Here is a 22,505-nt window from a genome sequence, read left to right on the forward strand (position 1 = left end):
ACAAAAGAAGGTGGGTTGGGCATGGGGTCGGTAACCCCATCCCATAGAAGACAACATTGCTAGAAAAACATCAACCAGATTAAACAAATTAAACAATTTAAACTCTGTCCTGGAACTTGAAAGAAGAATTATGACGACGCCTCAGGGTGAAAGCAGAGATTCTTCGGAAGTCACGAGATCGATGCCTCTTCTGACAGCCAGAGAAACAATTAACATAGGTACATGGAACGTCCGGACAGTGTGGGGGAACTGGGGGACCAGTCGAATAGCAACGAAAATGAGGAGATACAACTTGACAGTACTTGGAATCAGAGAAACCCATTGGACCCAATGTGGATAGCACAGGCTACATACGAGAGAGATGCTGCTGTACCGCGGACAACCTTCCTTGGAGATACTAACAAAAACTCCAATGAATCCACCGGACATTAAAGCAGCACACACAAACTTTCTTACCTGAGAAAATCACCAACACATGGAATTCATACGACGGACTACAGTGCAATGTGGAACATGGAGGACAGTTGACAGACGCATTACAAGTGAGAACAGGAGTTAGACAAGGCTGTCTACTCTGCCCCTTCCTCTTTCTACTGGTGGTTGACTGGATTATGAAGACCTCGATACCTGAGGGAAAGCACGGAATACAATGGACATCTCAGAACCAGTTAGACGATTTGGACTTCACAGATGATATGACCATTCTATCGCATACACACCAACAAATACAGACGAAGAAAACTAATGTAGCAGCATCCGCTGTTGCAGTAAACCTCAACATACACAAGGGAAAAACCAAGATCCTCGAATACAACACAGCAAACACCAACTCAATCACACTTCATGGAGAAACTCTGGAAGATGTGGAATCTTTCACGTACCTGGGTATTATCATCGATGTACTATCATCGATGTACAAGGAGAATTGGATGCAGATGTGAAGGCGAGGATTGGCAAAGCAAGGACAGCATTACTACAGCTGAAGAAGAAATGGCACTCAAAACAACAGTCAATCAATATCAAAGTCACAGTCCTCAATACGAACGTCAAGGTAACCCTACTGTATGGAGCTGAAATGTGGAGAACTAGTACAACCATCATCAAGAAGGTACTAGTATTTATAAACAGTTGTCTACGTGAGATACTCAATATCCGTTGACCGGACACCATCATTGACAGCCTACTGTGGGAGAGAACAGACCAGCTTCCAAGTGAAGAAGAAATTAGGAAAAGACGTGTTATAATTGTATTTTTGCTATATAAACGACCCAGCTATTCCTATTGCTTAGTATTCTTATACGATGACACTCGACAAGACCCCAAATCAGAACACGTTGAACAGGAATCAAATTGTATTCAAAATAACAATAGTAAGTGAACAGCAATCACTAGTTTGAATAACGTTCATATATTTATAGTATATACATAAGAAGCTTCTAGATTTTTCTCCAATAATATGCCCGGGCTGATCGATTTAGAATTAGCCAATCAGCGCGCAGCAACACCATCATGCACAAAACATGCTTTAATCCAATCTATGTCCCACTAACAAGACGTTGGAGGTGGATAAGACATACATTGAGGAAATCACCAAACTGCATCACGAGGCAAGCCCTAACTTGGAATCGTGAAGGGAAATGGAAATGTGGAAGGCCGAAAAACACATTATGTCGGGAAATGGGAGCGGATATGAAAAGTATGAGTAGCAACTGGAAGGAACTGGCAAGGATTGTCCAGCACAGAGTTAGACGGAGAATGGTGATGAACGGCCTATGCCGTTCGACGAGAGGTAACAGGCGTAAGTAAGTACGTAAGTAATTTCCAATTATTATCTCATTTAATTCAGTGCCTATGACGGAAGCTAATTTGAAACTACATTACAACTAAGTAGTGATTAGGGTGTTCGACTTCTAGCCACTAAGTCTTAACCTTCAACCTTAATTTAGTTCAGTTTGGACAAACATGTACCATCATTAGCTCTAACAATAAGGATGTGACTCTAATCCAAACACAGGGATGTGTACCTGGTAAATGAGTTCAGCTGATGAGACCAATTCGTTCAACAATTAAACTGAAGAGCCACATGTGTACATAACGTATCGAATGTATAAAATTTTCCGAAACAAATATCTTTTATAACTTCCCCTTTATAAAAACAAGTCTCCAAAAACTAATAAAACCTAAACTAAAGGAAGGCGTTGCCAAAAAATAGGATGGGAAAGCGTATTTTTTGCGTTCACAGCGTCATAAGTAACATCATCACTATGGGAAATCAAAGATTATGTAAATCATTATATATATATATATATATATATATATATATATATATATATATATATATATGCTGTTTATTACTGTAGTAAACAAAATATGATGTCAGGATACCATTGGAGCTACCATGACAACAGCATGTAAACACAACATAAGCATCACTTGTTCAAACAAAAAACACTCAAAAACCTTTAGGAACCATGTTCAAGTTATAGTTATTGAAACGTTTTTATGTAACAAGTACATAACCCAAAGAGAGGTTATTTAGCCGGAGATTATGTTGAACCATCAGTTAAATCAATCATGTCAAACAGTTTCAATATTTTTCCTCTTCACCCAGTATCGTTATACATGCTTCGAAAGTTAATATTTATTTGATTCGACAGATTGATTTACAGTGTGACATATTTAAATAGTTGAAGAAACATAGCCTTTTGAACACCTTAAGCAACAAGAGAAATTCTGTGTTATATCTAGAGCTTTGCTTCTCACTATGCCACGAACTACTAGACTACTTGAACGATAGAACCCGCAACGTCGCACGAGAGAAAACAGAAGACTAGTAAGTAGGAAGTTTATTCCCCAAATCAGTGTCAAAATATAGTACAGAAATCTCATGTATTTATAGTTATTGGCTGAATGTAAATCATCATTTCGGTCAACCAATAGGCACATAGGGGTCATTCTTATCCATTCAATGGGGAAGCTACACGTCGACATTCTAGAATATTCCCCCAGCAGTGATTGGATGGAATGACTTCGGCTCTTTCCGGCCTTCTTGAGGCTTCCTATAGTTCACCAACGAGCCGTCCTTACACTCAGGATGAGTTATTTATTCCCCTAAGGTTGCCCTTGGTCGATGAGCGATTTGACGGTGAGAAGTAACATAGTTGCTCAGGCTGATTAGCTAACTTATCTCTGGAGTTCTATTCTTAACATTTGATTAAAAATAAAAAGAGGTCATTTAGCCCTAGTTCAGAAGAGATATCTTTTTGTTTACAAAAGTATGCACATTAGTTGGTTGAAATGACGATACTCGTTTAGATTCGATTGTAAGTTACATAATTTATGTAAGCGCTAGATGATACCACTCGACAGTTCAGACTAAATTAGATGGACAGAAGTTTGAACGTGGGGATAAGACGAAGATAACGTTTACTGTTTTAACCATTCAGTCATCATAGCACTTGAAAATGGTGGAAAATGCATAGTAGAGGGAGAAAACAAGACACAAAATGAAAAAGGTTATATTCATTTACCTGGCATTGTGTCACAGCTAGATAAGTCAGTTGACTTGGTCTTAATTGCAGTCTTTGATACTACTCTTACTCCCACCACGTCTTCTTCCATATAAATACCGGACTCATTATCATCCGAACGAGATTTCATTGGTGTAAATGCATCATCATCAATTGGAGGTGAAGATTTATGAGTTAACAACTCCATTGATGTATATTTTGCTTTTGGTGTATTGGTTGTATATATTCCATTATTAGTATTACCATTAATTGATTGAGATGAATTCAATGATTTTGTCTTATTATTGTTATTATTATTATTATTATTATTATTATTATTATGTGGTAAGAAGATGTCTTCGAAGATAATAGGTAGATTAGTAACATCACCGTCTAACTCACGACAGGTAACTGGTAAGGTTGGGAGGTTTTGAAAATAAACTGATTGGCGAACATCATTAGCAAGTGATTCATGTCCTACAACACTGAAATATGGAAATTTCTTAGAAAAATCTTTAAGCACCAAAATAACATGAAGCTTGTATGAAAATAATGTAAAATCAAACAACGTAATCGAAAATTTCTAAGTCATGTTTAAACTCAATCAGCCATAAACAATGTAGAACATGGCCTATATATGGGCAACGATCCAACTTGTTATACTTCATCGCGAAACCGAGATGAAGTTATCAAGACAAATGCTAAAGAATACAAAGTAGTAACAGTATCAGTACTAATTGAACAAGTTAAATATGCACAACCAGATGTGAGGAAAAAGAATGAAATCGTGGAATGAAAAAAGTAAAAGATAATCTTAAAACTCATACTTTTAAGACGAGGACAAAGAGAGCGGATAGATCTGTGTCGTTTCAACCGAATCAGAGCTTAGTCACCACCTGACATCTTTAACTATTTGGTTGCGATTTTTGTGTACACTCGATAGAGGTACCATATTATAATTGAACTAATATTTGTAGACACGGCAGCTACCTAATGTAATTTACTTTTTCTGACGAAATAACACCTTTATTATTCAAAATCAACGATTGTAAGATATGGTACAATATTTCATATTGAATTGAGCATAAGATCTTTTGATATTTTTCATACTTAGAGTAATATCTTCTATAGCTATGAAGTCCAAAATCAATGAATTACAATCTACTTGGTTTTCAACAGTTATTCTCGTTATTATTACTTTATGTTAGAAACCGCTCACAACTATGTGAATAATTATACAACTCGAATAAATTAACTAACTGACTTTAGCTAGACAATATCTGAAAACCAGGAAGCACTAGATAGCTGTTTCGCTCAAGTATGAGACATTTGTTTATTTAAACACAAAAATATTGGTACAAAGAGGCACTAAATATATATGCACCATACAAATCATTTCATTTGTGTGAGAGCTGAGATACTGCCCGTGCGACCAAACCGAAGCAGGTGGTTTTATTAAGGGGCTACATACCGATCCTTTGATCTAGACTTCTAATCCACAAGAAAGTGAAGCAACGTCAGGAGATGCAGTCCCATAGTAACCGGTGACTAACAAACGGTTCATACTCCATTCGCTCTCTCAGGATTCTGGAGCCCATATGCACCATTGGTTTGGAATCAGGGTTTTCCAACTTCCCTAGGTGGATCCTCTATGTCCAGTCACCCGGTTAAAGAGTCAGACATTTGGTTTCCTTTCTCTAGGTTTTGTATGACACATATCATTAGTGTGTGTTAGCGCGTCTTTGTGATCACTAGTTCAGCTTGTTTGTTTAACATAAGATTATTTGAAATGTATTAAGCTAATACACTAGCAACACTTTACATTTCAATTTAATCCTATTACTGCTACGAAGTAGTCAGCAATGCAAATGATAGGAAGGACAAGAAGTAAGCCTGATAATAAAGTCACAATCTGAAAAACTATATGCTACAATTACTTTTATGAGTGTACCATATTTCTAAAGGGGAGAATAGCTTTTTTCGACGGTTGGTTGTTTCGTAGTTTGATCTCTCATTCGTTTAGAAGTTTTAAGTCAATAGTTCAATCTTTTCGAGTGTCGGTCACTCAGTCACATTTTATATACCAATACAGGTGACCGATTGCATACTGACAAGTAAAGTATTTTCTATTCTGACATTTAGTTCATATCAATATTAGTTAAATAAATTTAAGTCATGTGAATAAATCAAAATTCCAATTGAACCTGTTCTAAATGCACTCTAACAAGCGAAATATAATCACAACGTTGTTATCATAAGGTAATGAAGTCATCTAGCTGTCCTAATGGGGATGCCACAACTTGAAGCGAAATGCACATGTACGAGAGTGGAGTTTATTTAAAACAAGACTGTATAATAGTGAATTATTTTGTAGATACATATTAATCTATTCATCTTTGAAATACACGATTAAAATGAGGGTTTATGGTACTAGCATATCGTCCACACCTAAACAACTACATAAGAGTAAGATTTTGTGACTTAATGACTACGGGCTGGTTGTTGGTAACTATTGATTTACGGCTGCACTACGACTATACAAATTGAGAAAAAAAGTGATGTATACTACGTAAATAATGTAAAATCAGCTTTATAAAGACAAAAATTATCTGTTACCTTGAATCATAAATAGCTAGTAAATTGACAAGTGATAATTCTTGACAGAAAAATGCCTCAGCCAATCGTTTCATCTAAATTATTTTTCAAAAATGAAAAAAAAAACGAAAAAACGAAAGAGATGTAACACAAGGCATGAAATCTAATGACAACATTGAAATTCCTATTGGAGAAGATCTACATTTAAGATGAATTGTATTCTTAAAAGTACCTGATAACTAAATGGGATGTTTTTTGCTCTAAACAATCAGTTATGTAAGTCAGTTAAGATAAACCAAGCAAGCACTTAACTATACTGTAGTTTTAATTTACGAAAACTAATACGAATGACAAGCAGAGATTGACATTTCAAAAGCCGAGTTATCACGTGTTGTCTTTTATGGTAGAAGTATTATTATTTTAGGGACGAGATTAAAACAACTGCGACTGATTTCCAATTAGCCAATCAGTAAACAGTCTTCAAAATTGGATAGTATTGCAGTGTGGACTGATTTTATGTAATTAATACATTTGTTGATATATGTGACAGGTTAATCTGCCTGTAAATCGGAAAAAAGACATATAAACTCGTACTTATGGTTAGAAAGTGTTCATCTTCTCAAAGCCTTATAAGAACTCAAACAGATTTGTAAGTTCACACTGTTCCTAGTCAGTGTTAGGTATTTAGGGTGAAGGTTGGAGGTTGAGGGTTGAGGTGTTAATCACGAACTGGAATTTAGCTATAATGTGAAATTGCTCCTTAGCCGTATGAATAAATGAATTTTACTCGAAAATACAAGGCATGGTATCTGATTAGTTCATTCACCAGGCTAAGGTTTATTTCAAGATTAAGGGTCTAGGTTTAGTGTTTGGGAATACGGTCAATTTGACTGCCACATACAACTTAAAATGTGAGAATTAATGATTCCATACGTTCGACACTATCAATTTTTACGTTTTAAAGTGTACACTACACTGTTTCTAACTTATTGTTATCGTCGACGACATCAAGTAGAATGAAATGGATTATCCAGTAAGTGCTAGGTAGTGAAGAGCACAACAAATTCAGTGATAAAAATTAACATGACTTACACGAATTTGATGAAACCTTCGACGTAAAAAAGCAGCCAGTTTAGATTGTAAGGTGACAGATTTACATAGTTGTTTAAATAGAACAGTATTTTGAGATGAGAGACGAGCAACATCAAATGAAATTTGATTCGCTAAATCATCATCGGTTTCTAAGCTCTGTAAAAACAGAAGAATAATAACTTGACTTCAGAAGAAAATTTGTGAAAGTGGAGTGAGAAATATCAATGAATTGAGACTTTTAGTTTAAGCTGCTATATGTGTGGTAGAATTTATTAGTATACACCATCGACAGTAAAACGGAACTTAGAATACTTTCTTCTAGTAAATCCTCACTTAAGTTCTACGGTTACAAATTGGAATACAACATACTCGGTTATATTTTGAAGACATTCATCATGACGAACTGATATCTGTTAATGAACTATTGAAAACAAGGGTCACTCAGAAGCCACTTATTAATATCACGAGACGCGTGACCAGTTCAAAACAATAACTGACATTGATGCGAAATAAGGACACGGGTTTGGGAGTCAGCGGTTTATCATCATTCAGACACAGATTCAGGAGTCTACTGTCGAAATTTTTATCTTCAGTCAAATTGTCGTACAAAGTCACTCTCGTTCAATGGCGACTTAATGTCTTGCTGTTACGTGGTTGGAATTGGTCGACAGGAAAACCTGTATTCCGATTTCAAGACAGCTGGCAATCTCTGGCAAAGAGTACCTTCAACTTTTAGTGAACTGATCGTGAAAATTCTATGAGAACTAGCGAACCAGACAAGTATGACACTGTCCATCATCCAGTGATAAATTGTGTTTATAGGTACCATTACTAAGATTTGACTTGATAATTACAAATAAATTGAGCATTGGGTAAATTGTTATAAATAAAAATAATCTATTTATAGTATTCCAATGAGTAGAAAAATTAGATTTTCTGACGTTTCGTGAGTCAGTGTAGGCCACTTCTAACAATTTGGTTATGTATTCCCTAAACAAGTGGCTTACACTGAACCACGAGACGTCAGGAAATTTAACTTTTCTACTCATTGGGATATTACAAATATATTATTTTTATTTATAATCATGTATATGTTCAAACAACCTTGTTGAACTGGAGCGACAGCCAACATAATGTGTAAAATCGCGTGGTTTTAAAGCAGATGACAAGGACTTGCAACTTTTCATAACAGTTTATAAAAAAATAGATAATTTAAAAACAGAATTTTATGGTAAATTGATACCAAGGGACAAATGGTGTTTTCTTTGTTCTAGCTATCATTTGGATTTGTCAGCAACATATATTCTTGGACTTATATCCAGGACAAGATAAAAACACATTACTACGATTGGAGCACTGCGACGTTAGACTTGAATATTAATATGTCCACAGTCACCTAGTAAAGACAGTCAACGGTAAATTTTTTAAAGGATTAACCAATGACAACTACATTACTGAAACTCACTTGAGCTATTTGTACAAGTGAATCCAATTTACTTTGAAAGTCAACAGGTTCTGTAATTTCAAAGAAAAATTAAGTTATTCACTAGACAAACACAATAAATAAAGACTTAAAATGTCAGCCAGTCAGTCACTTATGATCAACGTAGGGCCTGACGCAAGTATGTGCTGGTCCATACTGTTATGTCACATTAAGACGACGATATGAATTCTTTTAAAAAGTTTCGAAAAGAAAGGATTCAAAATCGTTAGACATCAATGACGTCGGAAGCAGCTGAAAATTGAAAATATATTTCGAAAACACAAAAATGAGACGGTATGTATACAGGAATACTGGATCTCAAGATCAAGAAGAAGATGAAGAGTGGGAGAATCTGGGCCACGATGACTGAGTATCGAGCAGACCTTAACCAGGTAATAGGTACCTATATAAGCTGCCGAGACCGACAGTCAATAATCTCATGGATTGACACCACGTTTTCATTTGGGGGTTACGTTATAATAACTGCTTTTATTTGACTTAAAACTTTTCATTATCAGTATAGGACATTGTTCAAGTTGCCACACTGCATATCACCACATCAGGAGAAAATTAACAAGATGAAAAGTGAGCAGTGAGAATCTACCGATGAAATACCGTTTAAAAGGAGCAAATGTGATACAAGTTCAGTGAATGAGAGAAAATCAATCTTATTGCGTAAGGGAGAGTGATAATAAGTTTTCTCTCACATACAACTGAAAATGGTATTCGAAATCTTGTTTATTCGTTAAGTACTGATTTCTAGATGCTTACAATGAAATCAAGCTCTATTAACCTTTGATTAATGGTCTGTTCATACATAAAAGCTATATTAAACTGAAGGATATATATATCGCCAAGACTAACAGCCATCGGTTTTCAGTACTCTATTTGTTTTATTCTCATGCAATTATGCTATGATTACTTACCAGAATAGATAACAACAGTAGAAAAGTATATACCACAAATGTCAATTGACTGTTGTGTGCATATAAATAATTAATTAGAAGTATTAAGTTAGTTCCAAAGTTCAATAACCACACTGTATTCATAAACATTTCGTACATCAATAAATGTATATGGTACAAATGTTCCTAGCTAATAATTACAACCCGTTAATACACTGTATTCAAACTGAAATACTTAATATTTCATTCGAGATAGTATTGAAATACAAAGCAATTAATGAATTGGGCAATTTTATTTAGTCAATACTAAAGCTTATAAACTTCCCCTAATCAAGTATACAGTGTAGTTTAACAGACTCTTATTTAAAACCCAAGTTATTGAGAGAAACGATGGTAACTGATGATTGGAAATATACTATTTCAGAAGGATTTTTCACGGTATAAAAATTATGATCAGAAATATTTGACTTTATTGATATCAGTAATTTAAAACACATGATCCATGAACAGATATAGTGTTATTATTGAAATGTTTGTATTAGGCTTTTCAAAACAATAAAAACTTAGTTGTGTGAACTAAAATCCAAACTCTAGGAAAACGAAATATATCCATTACTTTTCTATACTTTGTCCCAAATATGTTACATCGGAATGAGAAAGGTTTCGAATTATTCCGTTGTTGATATTCAGGACTAAAGTTCAGTTAGTCTTTACGGCATATAGTCATACTGGGATGATTGTTTATATTATAGCCATATTGTCGCCAGGTTTCCTGGAATAGGTAGATTTTGGCTAGCAGTGAGGTCCAGGATGCACGTTTTATCTTATATGGGACTTGTCAGACAGATGTGCCAGGATTGCAGTGTTGCTGCATACAATGGGACTCCAATCTGGCATAGTTCACTTCAAACGAACATTTGTAATCTTTTGAGATGCTGCATCTAGATATTCGCCAACATTTCCAACTAACAAGACGTTTATATTATTATTAACAAAAAAAAAGGATTATGTCGAGACAGTCCGCCCGGGAAGCACGTATGTTAGAAGAGACTGGTCAGTTGTAGTCCTGAATAAAAAAACCCGGAAGTTACAAACCTTTACTAACACTTTCATACTCAGTGAACACGTTAGTGACTATCTGGACTCAAGAGGTCAGTGTATATACAAGTCATTGTTAGAAGCGAAAGATATTGCGTTCGAGTCCCACTACGGACAATACTGGGGATGCAAGTATATCTGACTAATGGGCCTCAACTAGGAGGAAATGTGAGTTACGGACTACATTTCTAGACATAATCCATTCATTTGAACTAAAGCATTACAATTATTTCTCATATTTATAGAATTTTCTTCCTTTGAATTGTTTTTTTTCGTATCCCTTTAACTTCGTTCTCTCATGCATAATTTTTTCCCAAGACAATAATTCAACTTGCGTATCTTATTAATTTTATACACTAAAATTAAATCTTTTCTTTATTTATACTACAAACGTTACATAATCTATGTTATTACTAGTTACATTTTACTACTTCAGTATTAAAATCATTATAAGTCACGTTTTTATGATTATGCTAAAAACGCTTAAATGTAGTTAAAAAAAAAGAAAATGCATTTTCGTCCTAAATAATTCATATCATTCTTTTGTTGAATACAAGACAGTTTATGAAAGACATTTAATCGGAAATTTGGAAATAACTTTGATCACAATTGATTGATCACTAGGTGGTGATCAATGTCACGCGTGTCAAGTCCTTCTTAGTGCTGATCGAATGCTATCGATCAAGTTGCAATGTGGCCACTAGTCTAGGTGGCTCGACACTGCGTGCACTTTGTTGAGATAAGATGGTGGTTGGAGGTGGTCAACAGGAAACTCTGGACCCGGGTTTCGTGCTACTTGGCACTCGTCAGCAAGGTGTACAGGAAATAACCTTGAATTTATACATTATAATCAAACGTTCAATATTCTGTATGAAGTACAAGAATGAGTTTAGATGTAATAAAGAATTTAGTTTAATGTAAATTATTGAAAAAAATTCAAATGGATAGTATACAGCATAAACTATGTCGAACTCATTATTGGAGACAGTAAATGATGAAAAGTTCAATAAATAACATATAAGGCTTTTATTTTACTTTCCACCTCTAAAGGTCAAGTACTCAGTCATAAACAACATAGAACCTGGTACATATGTATAACAATTCAATTTGATATATTCTATCAGCATTATTAGGTAAAGTTATTCAGACAAATACTTCAATAGTATAATTAGTAACAGTATCAGTAGAAAAGATTGAAGATAAACGATATGATTTGAGAAGGATGAATTCGAAGGATAAGAAAAATATGGCATAATTTTAACACTTGAAATATAAGGCAAGGGAAAGAGAGTGGACGGATCTGTGCAACTGCGGCTGATTCAGAGCCTTATTACTCAACGCATCCAACCATGGGTTACTATATTTACGAGGACACACAACCAAGTAGTCTGAACCTACAAATACGGCTCAGATCAACAGTTAGTAACTTCACGCGCTGATACTATTAATGATACTCTAATCGTCTCTGTTGTTATTATGGTCAGTCATTAATTAGTATTATATAAACTATTAAAGTTCTTTATTTAAAATATACGGGAAAAAAGTAACTGATAGCTAATAATGAAAATCCAAAAGAAACTCACCAATACGTGGTTTCACATTTGAAGGTAAGTACGGAAGACTTTCACGCCAAAATAACAACATAGATTCTCTTGCCGCTAATAATATTTGACAGAGATGTCGATGAATAGCACGTGCAAAATGATATCTGTTAGGCTAGAATAAATTTTAAAAATGTTAATGAGGCAATACATTAGATGAAATTATGAACACAATAAACTTTGATAATTAAAAACAAACATCAATTATAAGAATTGAGGGTTATTCATTACCAGAGTTTGATTTAATAATTTCAAATAGATTGAGCACGGGGTAGATTGTTAATTATAAAATAAAAACATATTTGTGGTATCTCATTGAAAAACAATCAAAACTTTTGACGTTACGCAAATTAATTTAAGTTGTTTCTACAAAGAGTAAAAAAACAGCTTAATTAAATTATTTATTTATTTAAACATTGGCACAAGAAAACACTAAATATATATGCACCACACAAATCATTTTATTTGTGTGAGTACTGAGATACTGCCCGTGCAACCAAACCGAAGCAGGTGGTTTTATTAAGGGGCCACACCCCGATCCTTTGATCTAGACTTCTAATCCACAAGAAAGTGAAGCAACGTCAGGAGATGAAGTCCCATAGTAACCGACGACTAACAAACGGTTCATACTCCATTCGCTCTCTCAGGATTCTGGAGCCCATATGCACCATTGGTTTGGAATCAGGGTTTTCCAACTTCCCTAGGTGGATCCTCTATGTCCAGTCACCCGGTTAAAGAGTCGGACATTTGTTTTTCGTTCTTTCATTTGCGTAAACAACACCTGCGCGAGAAGGCAAGAAGTCAGACGTTTAAATAGCACTGAGGAATAACGCCTTGCATTCTATCAGTATTGCAATTCAAGAAAAAACTATCTGGCTTGTTGGTTTACAGTTAGATTATTTGATTTTCAAGTAACTGGGGTTAATTTGCAATGAATATCTCAATAGTGTAATGTTTGCGATTATGAAATCGGCCTGGAATATAGCGTTATTGGTTAAATTTACACATGAATTGACGTAGATTGAAATAAAATTAATGTATAACACCTAGTAATGTATCTCTTCTAACGGATAGTTTATAATACTTCAATTAATGATGAAATGGGGATTTTATTTGAACACTACATAAGCAAAGGAATAAAAGTGATTCTGTACGACGACGGTGCTTAACAGTTGGACAGAACATAAGTATTTTTGAGATACTTTTTTTGCAGAAACTGTTAGCACGTAAAACACTTTGCCAATAATAGTAATAATAATAACAACAAACCACATGTTCTCGAAGTCAGGTACGCTTATCGTCATTAGCCGCAGTGGTCATTCAACGGTAAAAAATGTCATGTTAGTCAATTCCCAAAATTAATTCTTGACCTTCAATATTATTAAGGAATTTATTTCTAGTTTTCAAATCCTATCCTTCAATGTTTAGTCTGTCTTACCAATATTTTTACTCAACTTGTTCATTTAATCGTGTTGTACTGATATAGTATGACAACTGAGACTGATGCACATTCGTAAAATGTTGTACATTGATTATGACTAAGTGACGATTATTGTGAAAATAACGTTATAAGAGACGGTGTCCCATATCAATCATAGATATTATTTTGACCGTAGTCAAGGTTGTAGAGCTGGAGTATTGTAAAGGGGATTATTGCCGAAAAAGATAGGGGGGTGATGTAAGACGTGAAGCAGTACACGTTTTAAAATGATGTTGTGTAAAGAGAGTCGCAGTTTTCGAAAGATCGCTTAAATTCAAAGATAAACCTAGTCAATGTGCACTGAAAATCATAACACAGAAGTCCTATGCTTTTAGCTGATTGTTGAGGATACAATACAAGACAAGATCAAAACCCTTTTCGAAATTCGATATTTATAGCAAACCAGTGAGTCTTCAAAATACAGACCGAAAAATTCCATATCACACCGAAAATCACTAGTCATAAAAACATGAAGGAGTGTAAACGGAGAATGACAGTCTTTTCAAAGGTTATGTAATCACGTAAGAAAACAAGAAAATAACTTAATAGGGATAATCCAGTGATTCATATTACAATTAAATCCAACATGATCAGTGGTACAGTTCAAATTATGACAAGAATTTTGGTGTAATTTAAGAATAATCAAGCTACAAATTCAAGATAAAAGGATATGATAGCACGTCCTTGACTGTAATTTCTAGTCAATATGTATTTCTTGTATACGTCCCATTACTCTTGTATGTGCATCTTAAGGAGTAAGGAATGTTAATGAAGTTGCTGTATTCGTTAACACAGGCGAACTAGACAGATAAATTCCCAAATACTGTTCACGTTTAAGGATATATGCACACCTTGAGTCCTATGATTGTAAATAACTATCCACAGGTTCAAACACAATCCTCATGCGACTTATTTCAATTATGAACAAACCGAGCAGTAATACAACCGCTTAAATAACCAAAATATAACTAAAAGCTCAGTAAATGAACTTGTATTTCGGTAAATTGAAATATTTACTTAATGGTCAAAATAAATTATAAACAATGCTAAGAATTTTAATTGTTTTGTTTGAATGCTACCAAGAGGGTAATATTAACAGTTGATTAATATACTTTTCAGTAAACACAAGACTTATAAGAGGTCATTACTAGATATATGTGCAGATATATTCAATCAGAATACATTTATGTATACATGATAAACAACTGATGTTGGTTTTTTGAATGTTTTATCAACATGTCAGTTAATTAAAGTCATTACAAAAAGAATTTGAAATTAAGTTATAAGTTATTTCTAGAGAATTAATATTAAGATTATTGCCTTTACACATGGATAGTATGGAAATACGAATCGTATTAACAATGGCGATGATAATAATAACATAGATAAAAGATGTAAACACCGAAACTAACAATTGACCTACAATATAACCAAAATTATTGTTTTCCAATTCGTTGTATCTTAATTAAAGCAAATCATTTTAATTAAGAAAGACAGAGATTATAACGAAAGAGTAATGTGCATGGTGGATACAGATGATATTCAGTTTGTCGAAGTTTAGAACAAATCGATTAGTTGTTTATTAGTTGGTTCGTAAGATATGGTTTGATTAATGTGAAAAGTAAGTTACTGATAACATTTTATAATTATTTAGCTCATTTACCAGATACAGATTTGTGTATTTAGCTTTGAAACAACAATCATATTGTGATGCCTGGTGATACTACTTCGTTGCCGTAAATGAATCCGGTAGAGCTAGGGTTCGGATCTGTGACTTCATCGCTGAAAATTTAACGGCTTAAACACTAAGTCAAATCTTCATCACAGAAGTGACATGATATAGAATAACTAAGTATGTATGTATAGAAACTATATTCGACATAAATCTCATTTACGTAATTTGAAAAGATCATTTTGCATTTGACAAGGAACAAGTTAGGGGTACTCGTAACGTCTGATCAAATTAATTCAGATAGTCTTGGGAAAAACGCTGATTTTAATCTTTATGTTAAGCAGAAAAAAACTAAACCACTCAACCATGCGTTGATATTTGGTGTAAAAATATTGATAGTTTTGGAAAAAGTTTATTTTACCTCCACTAACTTAAATTAACAAAGACACTTGGACAGTGTCACAAAATATCACACAGTGATTATGATAATCAGAATTTCTATTAGGAAGGTATCCATACTATGGAGAGAAGTAACTGATTAGTTCATGGAAAAATGAAGCATTATGTTCAATTAAAAGTATGCTAGAAAATGCAATGAAATTAAAGAGGTTACTTCATCATATTGTTTAATGACTAAAACTATATTATAATGCAGAAATTAAAAAATAATAATAATAATTGTTCAATTTGTAAAACTAGATTTTAACCACATGTAGATGATGGTTTAAAATAGTTTATGAACTTCTTACAAGGTTTACATCAGTAAAATTTCATAATCTATTCTAAAGAAGACAATTTTCGACATGGAAAATAGTGTGGTGTATGCCACTTATGTTAACAGACATATGTGTATGTAATACCATGGCACTAGAAGGCTATGAGGGTCAACTTGAGGAAAACAGTAAAGGAAGTAGATAGGAATTGTGATTTGGAAGTCATACAGAATGTGAAAGACCAATGAGGGAAATTTTCAATTGAAGTATGGTTCTCATGTTTTACCAAGAGATTCTGTAATTTTGTGTTTGAATAAAATCGGTTGTCCCCACCTATGTTCTCGTTCACAACGATAGTTCATTTCAGAGTGAATTAGTATAGCCTTGATCATGTTAACAAATCATATGCGCTTTCATGAATTATTTCTGATAGTTTTAATGATATTTCTGAACAAAGATCCTGAGAAGTTGTTGAAACAATATTTTAAGATAATGGTTTCAAGATGATGTAAACGGAATATCTGACGTTTACAGCCAATTTGTAAAATACGAAAATGATTGCTACTCAATGCATCAATTATGACATGATTTAACCGGAAGTTTATTTTAAATAAAGAAAAAAAGGAATGAATGACTAAAAATCTATGTTTTGGATAAAATTTGCAATAGAAAAATCAAGTGTTTCCTGTTACTTTGGTAATAGCATCATGCCATGTTTACCGCAGTGTCATAAAAAGTGAGATATTCGCTTTAAATGAAGATATTCTCTACAGTGCCGCAATATCGTTCACCATTGAAATCTAAATTCTGTGCGAAATCTGACAGTTGCTATCTTGATTCTGATTTTCTGAGTCATATAATACAGTACGACTGTAGATGACTTACAAAAAACCTCTACCTACTTAGATATAGGTAGTCAAGTAGCATAACTAATTTTAATAATAAAAAGTAAAACCTTGAAGTGAATCCTTATAACCTTACTACAAGTCAAAAGGTATTATTTATTTACTTTGAACTGTAACAGTTAAAAGTGACCTAGGAAGTGCTAGGCAAACTAATGTTTGGTGAATTCAATCACGTCTACTTGAAAAGAAAACGTGGTTTGACATAAAAATAAGAAAGATATGTATGAACATTTATTTAATGGTTTCAATATATTTTGTTGTTTCTATGATACACTGAGTGACTGAAAATAATCGAAATCAGACTATTTATTTTAGCTGTGATTAGTCTGGTCTATGGCAAATGAACCAAGTAATAATAGTCTGTCTTCACAGTTGTTCAGCTTATAGATCAATGCTTAAATTTTTTTTTAAAAATGATTGGGTAAAGAGACAGATAGTCATCATCAAAATAGAGCTTGATAAAGATGTTGCTATTATCCAACTAGCACAAAAAGATGAAAACACCGATATAATGTAGTAGCAATGATAAAAAGAAAGACTAAACCTTAAGAATGTGATTTGAGAAGGGAAAGACATGTATGGAAGAATACTAGAATTCAAGATCAAAAGGAGGATAAAGAGTGAGTAAATCCGTTCAACTCCAAATGATTTCGAGCCATATCACCTGAAGTCTCAAACCGCTGACTGTCGTTATAATGTGGACCTCAACCAGGTATTATGCTTCTGTCCATAGGAATCAGACCAACAGTTAGTAACTTGATAGACTAATCCATTTAATGTCTCGGGGCGAAAAATAAAATTCATTTAAGATTTATCAGTTTTAATTGCTAGGTAAATTTAATAAAGGTTGTTACGAAATTTTAAGACAGTTTGAAAGAATGACTCCCCAATCTGATGTAAAGAGGAGGTAGATTGATGTGTTCCAGGTTTCATATATTATGGAGAGACGATTCCATTTGAAAGCCTGTAAGAGAAACTGGATAAATATTAATGTTATCATAGATTTGGGAACGTAGTCAAACAGTTCAAAAGGCAGTTGATTGAGATAAGTCATATTTAGGGTCTTTTGGCCATAGAAGTGAAGCATCCAAACAAGAAATTGAGCCCGTAAATACTAAAGGTGATTTGTCGTAAACAGTCGAGACGCTACTGTGTTTGAGGAGCCAATGGTGAAGAGAAAGTAGATAAAGCCCCCCTTCATAGTATAGAAGCTAGAGAGACATATACTGATCTAGTTTAAATTTTCCGGTTGAAAATGGGTGATAACGCATATCTGGTCATGAAATATATATATATATATATATATATATATATATATATATATAAGATTAACATTTGTTAGTCCACAAAGACGTTTTGGGCTGGGTCCAAGTATTCATCTAACCTAGTATCTTGAAACATCCGATATTGTTTAAAAATAGAAGCCTGTAGCAATCTTGGTGTAATTTTCTATTAGTATTTCTAAGCGTAGTCATTTACAATAAGAATCAGTCAGTCGTAAGCAACGTAGAACCTGGAATATAAGTATATCACTTCAAATTACGACACTAAATGATCACAGTAAGATTAAATTATTAGGATAACTGCCAGAGGAAAGGGATTTGTAACAGTAAATATTTGTAGAAGATATTAAGCAAAAACAATATAATTCGATAAGAAAAAATGAATTCATGGAATAAAAGGTATATGTGCTTTAAGATAAAAAGCGAATGTATCCACTTAATAAAGATTGATCAAAAGTCATGTTGTTCAAATAAGTATTAATTGTTTTTTAAGAAAAGACAGGAACAGGTTTTTTCGATATTTTTAAAATAAATAATTCTCAATGACTTCCTATTTCATTATCAAAAAAATCGCAATGAAAGAAAACTTTAACAGTTTACATAACGGCTTAGTTGTAGACAATTATTGAAAACTAAGAAGTACCAGATGGTTGTCTCGTCGTAGTAGGAAACTTTGCAATTGTTATTATCGACGATAACACCTAGGATCAGTTCGAGATGTAAGCTGAGAAAATTCAAACAATCTCCTAAAACCACCTATACTAATAATAATCATATGCCTACTAGTAATTTACTTCGATAGGTAATTTTAAAAGTTATGGTAAAAAAACGCGACTACTAGAGTTCAATCATATTAGACGTGAGCCAGGTAGTGGAAGGTCGTCGCACAGTATCACGAATTGACTAGTTAGACACGCGAGCCACTGGATGATGGGTAAGTGAATTAAAGGGTTAAGCACAAAACACAAAAGTCCTGGATTTGATTTTTCGGTGATGACTTGGATATGGACTGTTAATAAACTTCATACTAGAACGAAATAGTTAACTAGTTTCCTGGTTTTCAATAGTTATTTAAGATTAGCCCATGATGCATACTATGAATGGAAAATTTCGCAAAATCTCACTCAATGTAAAAAGATAAATGATGCTAAACTTGGAACTAAGGTTAGTCAAACGATTCATCCACCGTTTTGGATAAACAAAATGAATTCTGTTGTCTTTATGAAAGAAATAGTAATGATTTTATTAAATCAGAATGATTTATAGGAATAAGAACATAAATAATTAATCAAATAATGTACACACCTGTTTAATACTGCAAATGATACCATGCCATGTTTGTTGAGCTAAACTAATTAGTTGGTTGTTTGTTTGTAATGGTGTATTATGTGGTGAAAATTTTGGCCAACTATGTATAAAAGAGAAAAAGACGGCTTTCTAAATTATTTGTTATAAGCAAATAGTTAAAATTACTGAAGTAAAATACAGTTTTGCAAATTGGCTTCATTCAATTAAAACAATTATTTACGGTTTACATGACTTTAGATAGGTAGTCATAAAAAAAATAGGAATTCCTAGAGTTATTTCATCCTGGTATGAGAATCCTCAGGAACGTACACCGAGAAGCTAACCATGGAACATATTTAGGTACCCACATATTCATGGTGACATTCAATAACATACAATAACTACATCTTTCCGCTTTTCCAACTATCAAAGGCATAGGCTCGTAATACGCAGTATGGAAATTACAGAAGTAACTCAAATACAGTAATTATCGTTCGATATAAGTATACAAATAAAAGATGGCTTTCATAAATTTTAATTATTTAAATCATTTGCCAGGTACAGATTCATGCAAAAGGCTTTCAGCCACACTCCTAGGTATGAGGATTAGTGATAATACCTAGTCGCTAAAACCGAAGTAAGTGGGGCTGGGTTCAAACCTGTGAACGTCAAACGCCTAAACCACTAAGCTAATGCCTTCATAAAAGGATTGGACAAAAAAATGGTACGAAAAATCTGGATTGATTTTATGTGTCATATACTGAACTGACTGATAAAACAGTATGATTAGTTAGTAAATGAAAAGATTAAAAGCCGGAAGTATACTTTAATTTTGTATATTCATAATGTTTCAAAAGCACAAATTAAATTTCGAAAAACTAAGAAAGAAATATTAACATCTCTTAAACAAGACAGGAAATTCTAAAGTATATTTTCTGAAAAATGAATTTAAGTTGTGAAATTACGTTCAAATGTTGATAGACAACCGACTTTCAAGTGAATCACAAGTTAACAATTTATAGACCGGAAAACAGTGTAACATAGTAAGCAAATAAATGTGTTCTCGGTTCTGATTTAGGCTTTATAGATACAAAATGGTGATGCTATCTGATTGCCTATATGGAACTAGGTAGAGTGAAATACATCAACTTTTAATCTTTGACGAATACTACCTAAAAAAAAAGACCATCACAAAGCCATTACAACTAAACTTTGGCAGTCAGCTCATTAGTGACTTCATTCAAGAGGTTCCAGTTATGACTGATGGGGTTCAGACATATTGGGAGCCAGGCAGTTGTTGTCAGTGGGATTGGATGGATGTCACACTTTTTTCAGAAATTGATTGAATAGAGTAGTACCGTTGGAGGTTAACTCAGAGGTTCTAATAATTAAGCTTTTCAGGTAAAACCTGAAGTTCACAGGTTGGGTTGTAAATGTGCACTGCTAAGTAGTCCCCTACTAAGATGTAAAGGCTACCCAGTGCTCCCTGATTTTTAGTGAGATGCAAGCTGAAACCACTCTGCGACGAATATAAACTATATGACGAACAAAAGATGAATGTTTAAGCCATTAGGCTACAGCTCCAGAATTGTCAGTGTCTAGCTTATTTAACCAGAAGATGGTAGGTTCTAACCCTGTCTTACTTTTTTTGAGCAGACTGGTAGTGTTACTAACCCTGACACGAACGAAGTGACTCAAGGATGAATGTATGAACCAGTAATTTGTAGAACGTTTTACAATACATATTTATTTCAAATGGATATTGAAGAAGTACTTACCTAATAATACTTGAAGTGATATTTGTTAATGCTCCATAAAGTGCTAATTCAATAGCACATAAATGAAAATAATCGAAGAATACGGTGAAATGATAGTGAAGTCCACGAGATGGTGTTAAATGAATACGTAGTTGACGCTCACATACCTTAGTCAGAAATTCAGGAGCAAATGGTCTAGAAGGAAAACCGAATCTTTTGTATTAATTTAAAATCAGAACAGTTCGTTAAATTATATATATATATATATATCATTTTTTTAATATTCGGTAACCCTCTATATCCGAAACGTAACTGAAGAAAGCTTACGAATTCATTTCAATCCCTAGGTCTCCAAAGAGAATAAGTCTAGCATACTGCCAGAGAGATGACCATAAACCGTGCTCCAAATCTTGTGATACAGGGGTCGACACTATATCTCAATGTGGAATAACTGTGAGAATACCATATCGTCAATAGACGACTTCTAATTGTGTGGAAACAAGCCATACTAGTAAACAATGAGAAGCTGACCTCAAAAACATTATCACATGGGAAAATAAATATTACACAATGAAAGAGTAGAGATAACTGATACGTGATTATCATTAGCTACATCTTAAAACAAAAAAGCTGATTTATTTTGAAGTACGACGAAAATCATTCAAAACAAAAACATTGTGACAATAATAATCCAAAGGTCATCATAAAAACAACACTTAGATCTACTACACGCTAACAGAAATGAATTCACTACTGAAAAAAAAATCAATATTGGTCATATTTTCATGGAAATGATGTGCATGTACCTCGCTCGCTAATTACATGTGCCAGGTTCTACGTTGTTGATAGCTATCCTGGTTTTGAGTCACGGTGATTTTGTGAAGAGTGTTCAAATCAACGTAAATGAAGTGAGTTTCTAATATATGAAGGTGGGAAGCCGAGCGCCTCAACCATGCTTCCAAACCAATGGTGCACATAAGATCTAAGGTCACGAGGGAGCGAATAGCGTATGAATCCAATGTTGAGTGCCGTTAGAGGTATGAGGACGGTTATCACTTCCCGGCTGCCCATACCTTGGAAGGGTTCTTCCAAAAATGCCTGAAAAGGAAATTGGGTTAGAGGTGG

The 22,505-nt window shown here is 33.8% G+C and overlaps 1 protein-coding gene across 1 annotated transcript in view; it reads right to left on the reverse strand.

The window, feature by feature from the left end:
- Smp_137480 (serine esterase, putative) overlaps positions 1–22,505 on the reverse strand; it is a gene marked incomplete at its 3' end in the record, with an annotated part of 44,863 nt that overhangs the window by 17,087 nt on the left and 5,271 nt on the right. Inside the window, exons 3-9 of the mRNA XM_018790981.1 lie at positions 21,402–21,575; positions 19,642–19,744; positions 12,266–12,398; positions 8,662–8,711; positions 7,209–7,352; positions 6,126–6,199; positions 3,531–3,994 (exon numbers count right to left, since the gene is read on the reverse strand). Of these exons, the coding sequence (XP_018645773.1) occupies positions 3,531–3,994; positions 6,126–6,199; positions 7,209–7,352; positions 8,662–8,711; positions 12,266–12,398; positions 19,642–19,744; positions 21,402–21,575 (1,142 nt within the window). The remainder of the gene's footprint in view (positions 1–3,530; positions 3,995–6,125; positions 6,200–7,208; positions 7,353–8,661; positions 8,712–12,265; positions 12,399–19,641; positions 19,745–21,401; positions 21,576–22,505) is intronic.

This window comes from Schistosoma mansoni, assembly GCF_000237925.1.
Source record: "Schistosoma mansoni, WGS project CABG00000000 data, chromosome W unplaced supercontig 0115, strain Puerto Rico, whole genome shotgun sequence".
Taxonomy (NCBI): Eukaryota; Metazoa; Platyhelminthes; class Trematoda; order Strigeidida; family Schistosomatidae; genus Schistosoma; species Schistosoma mansoni.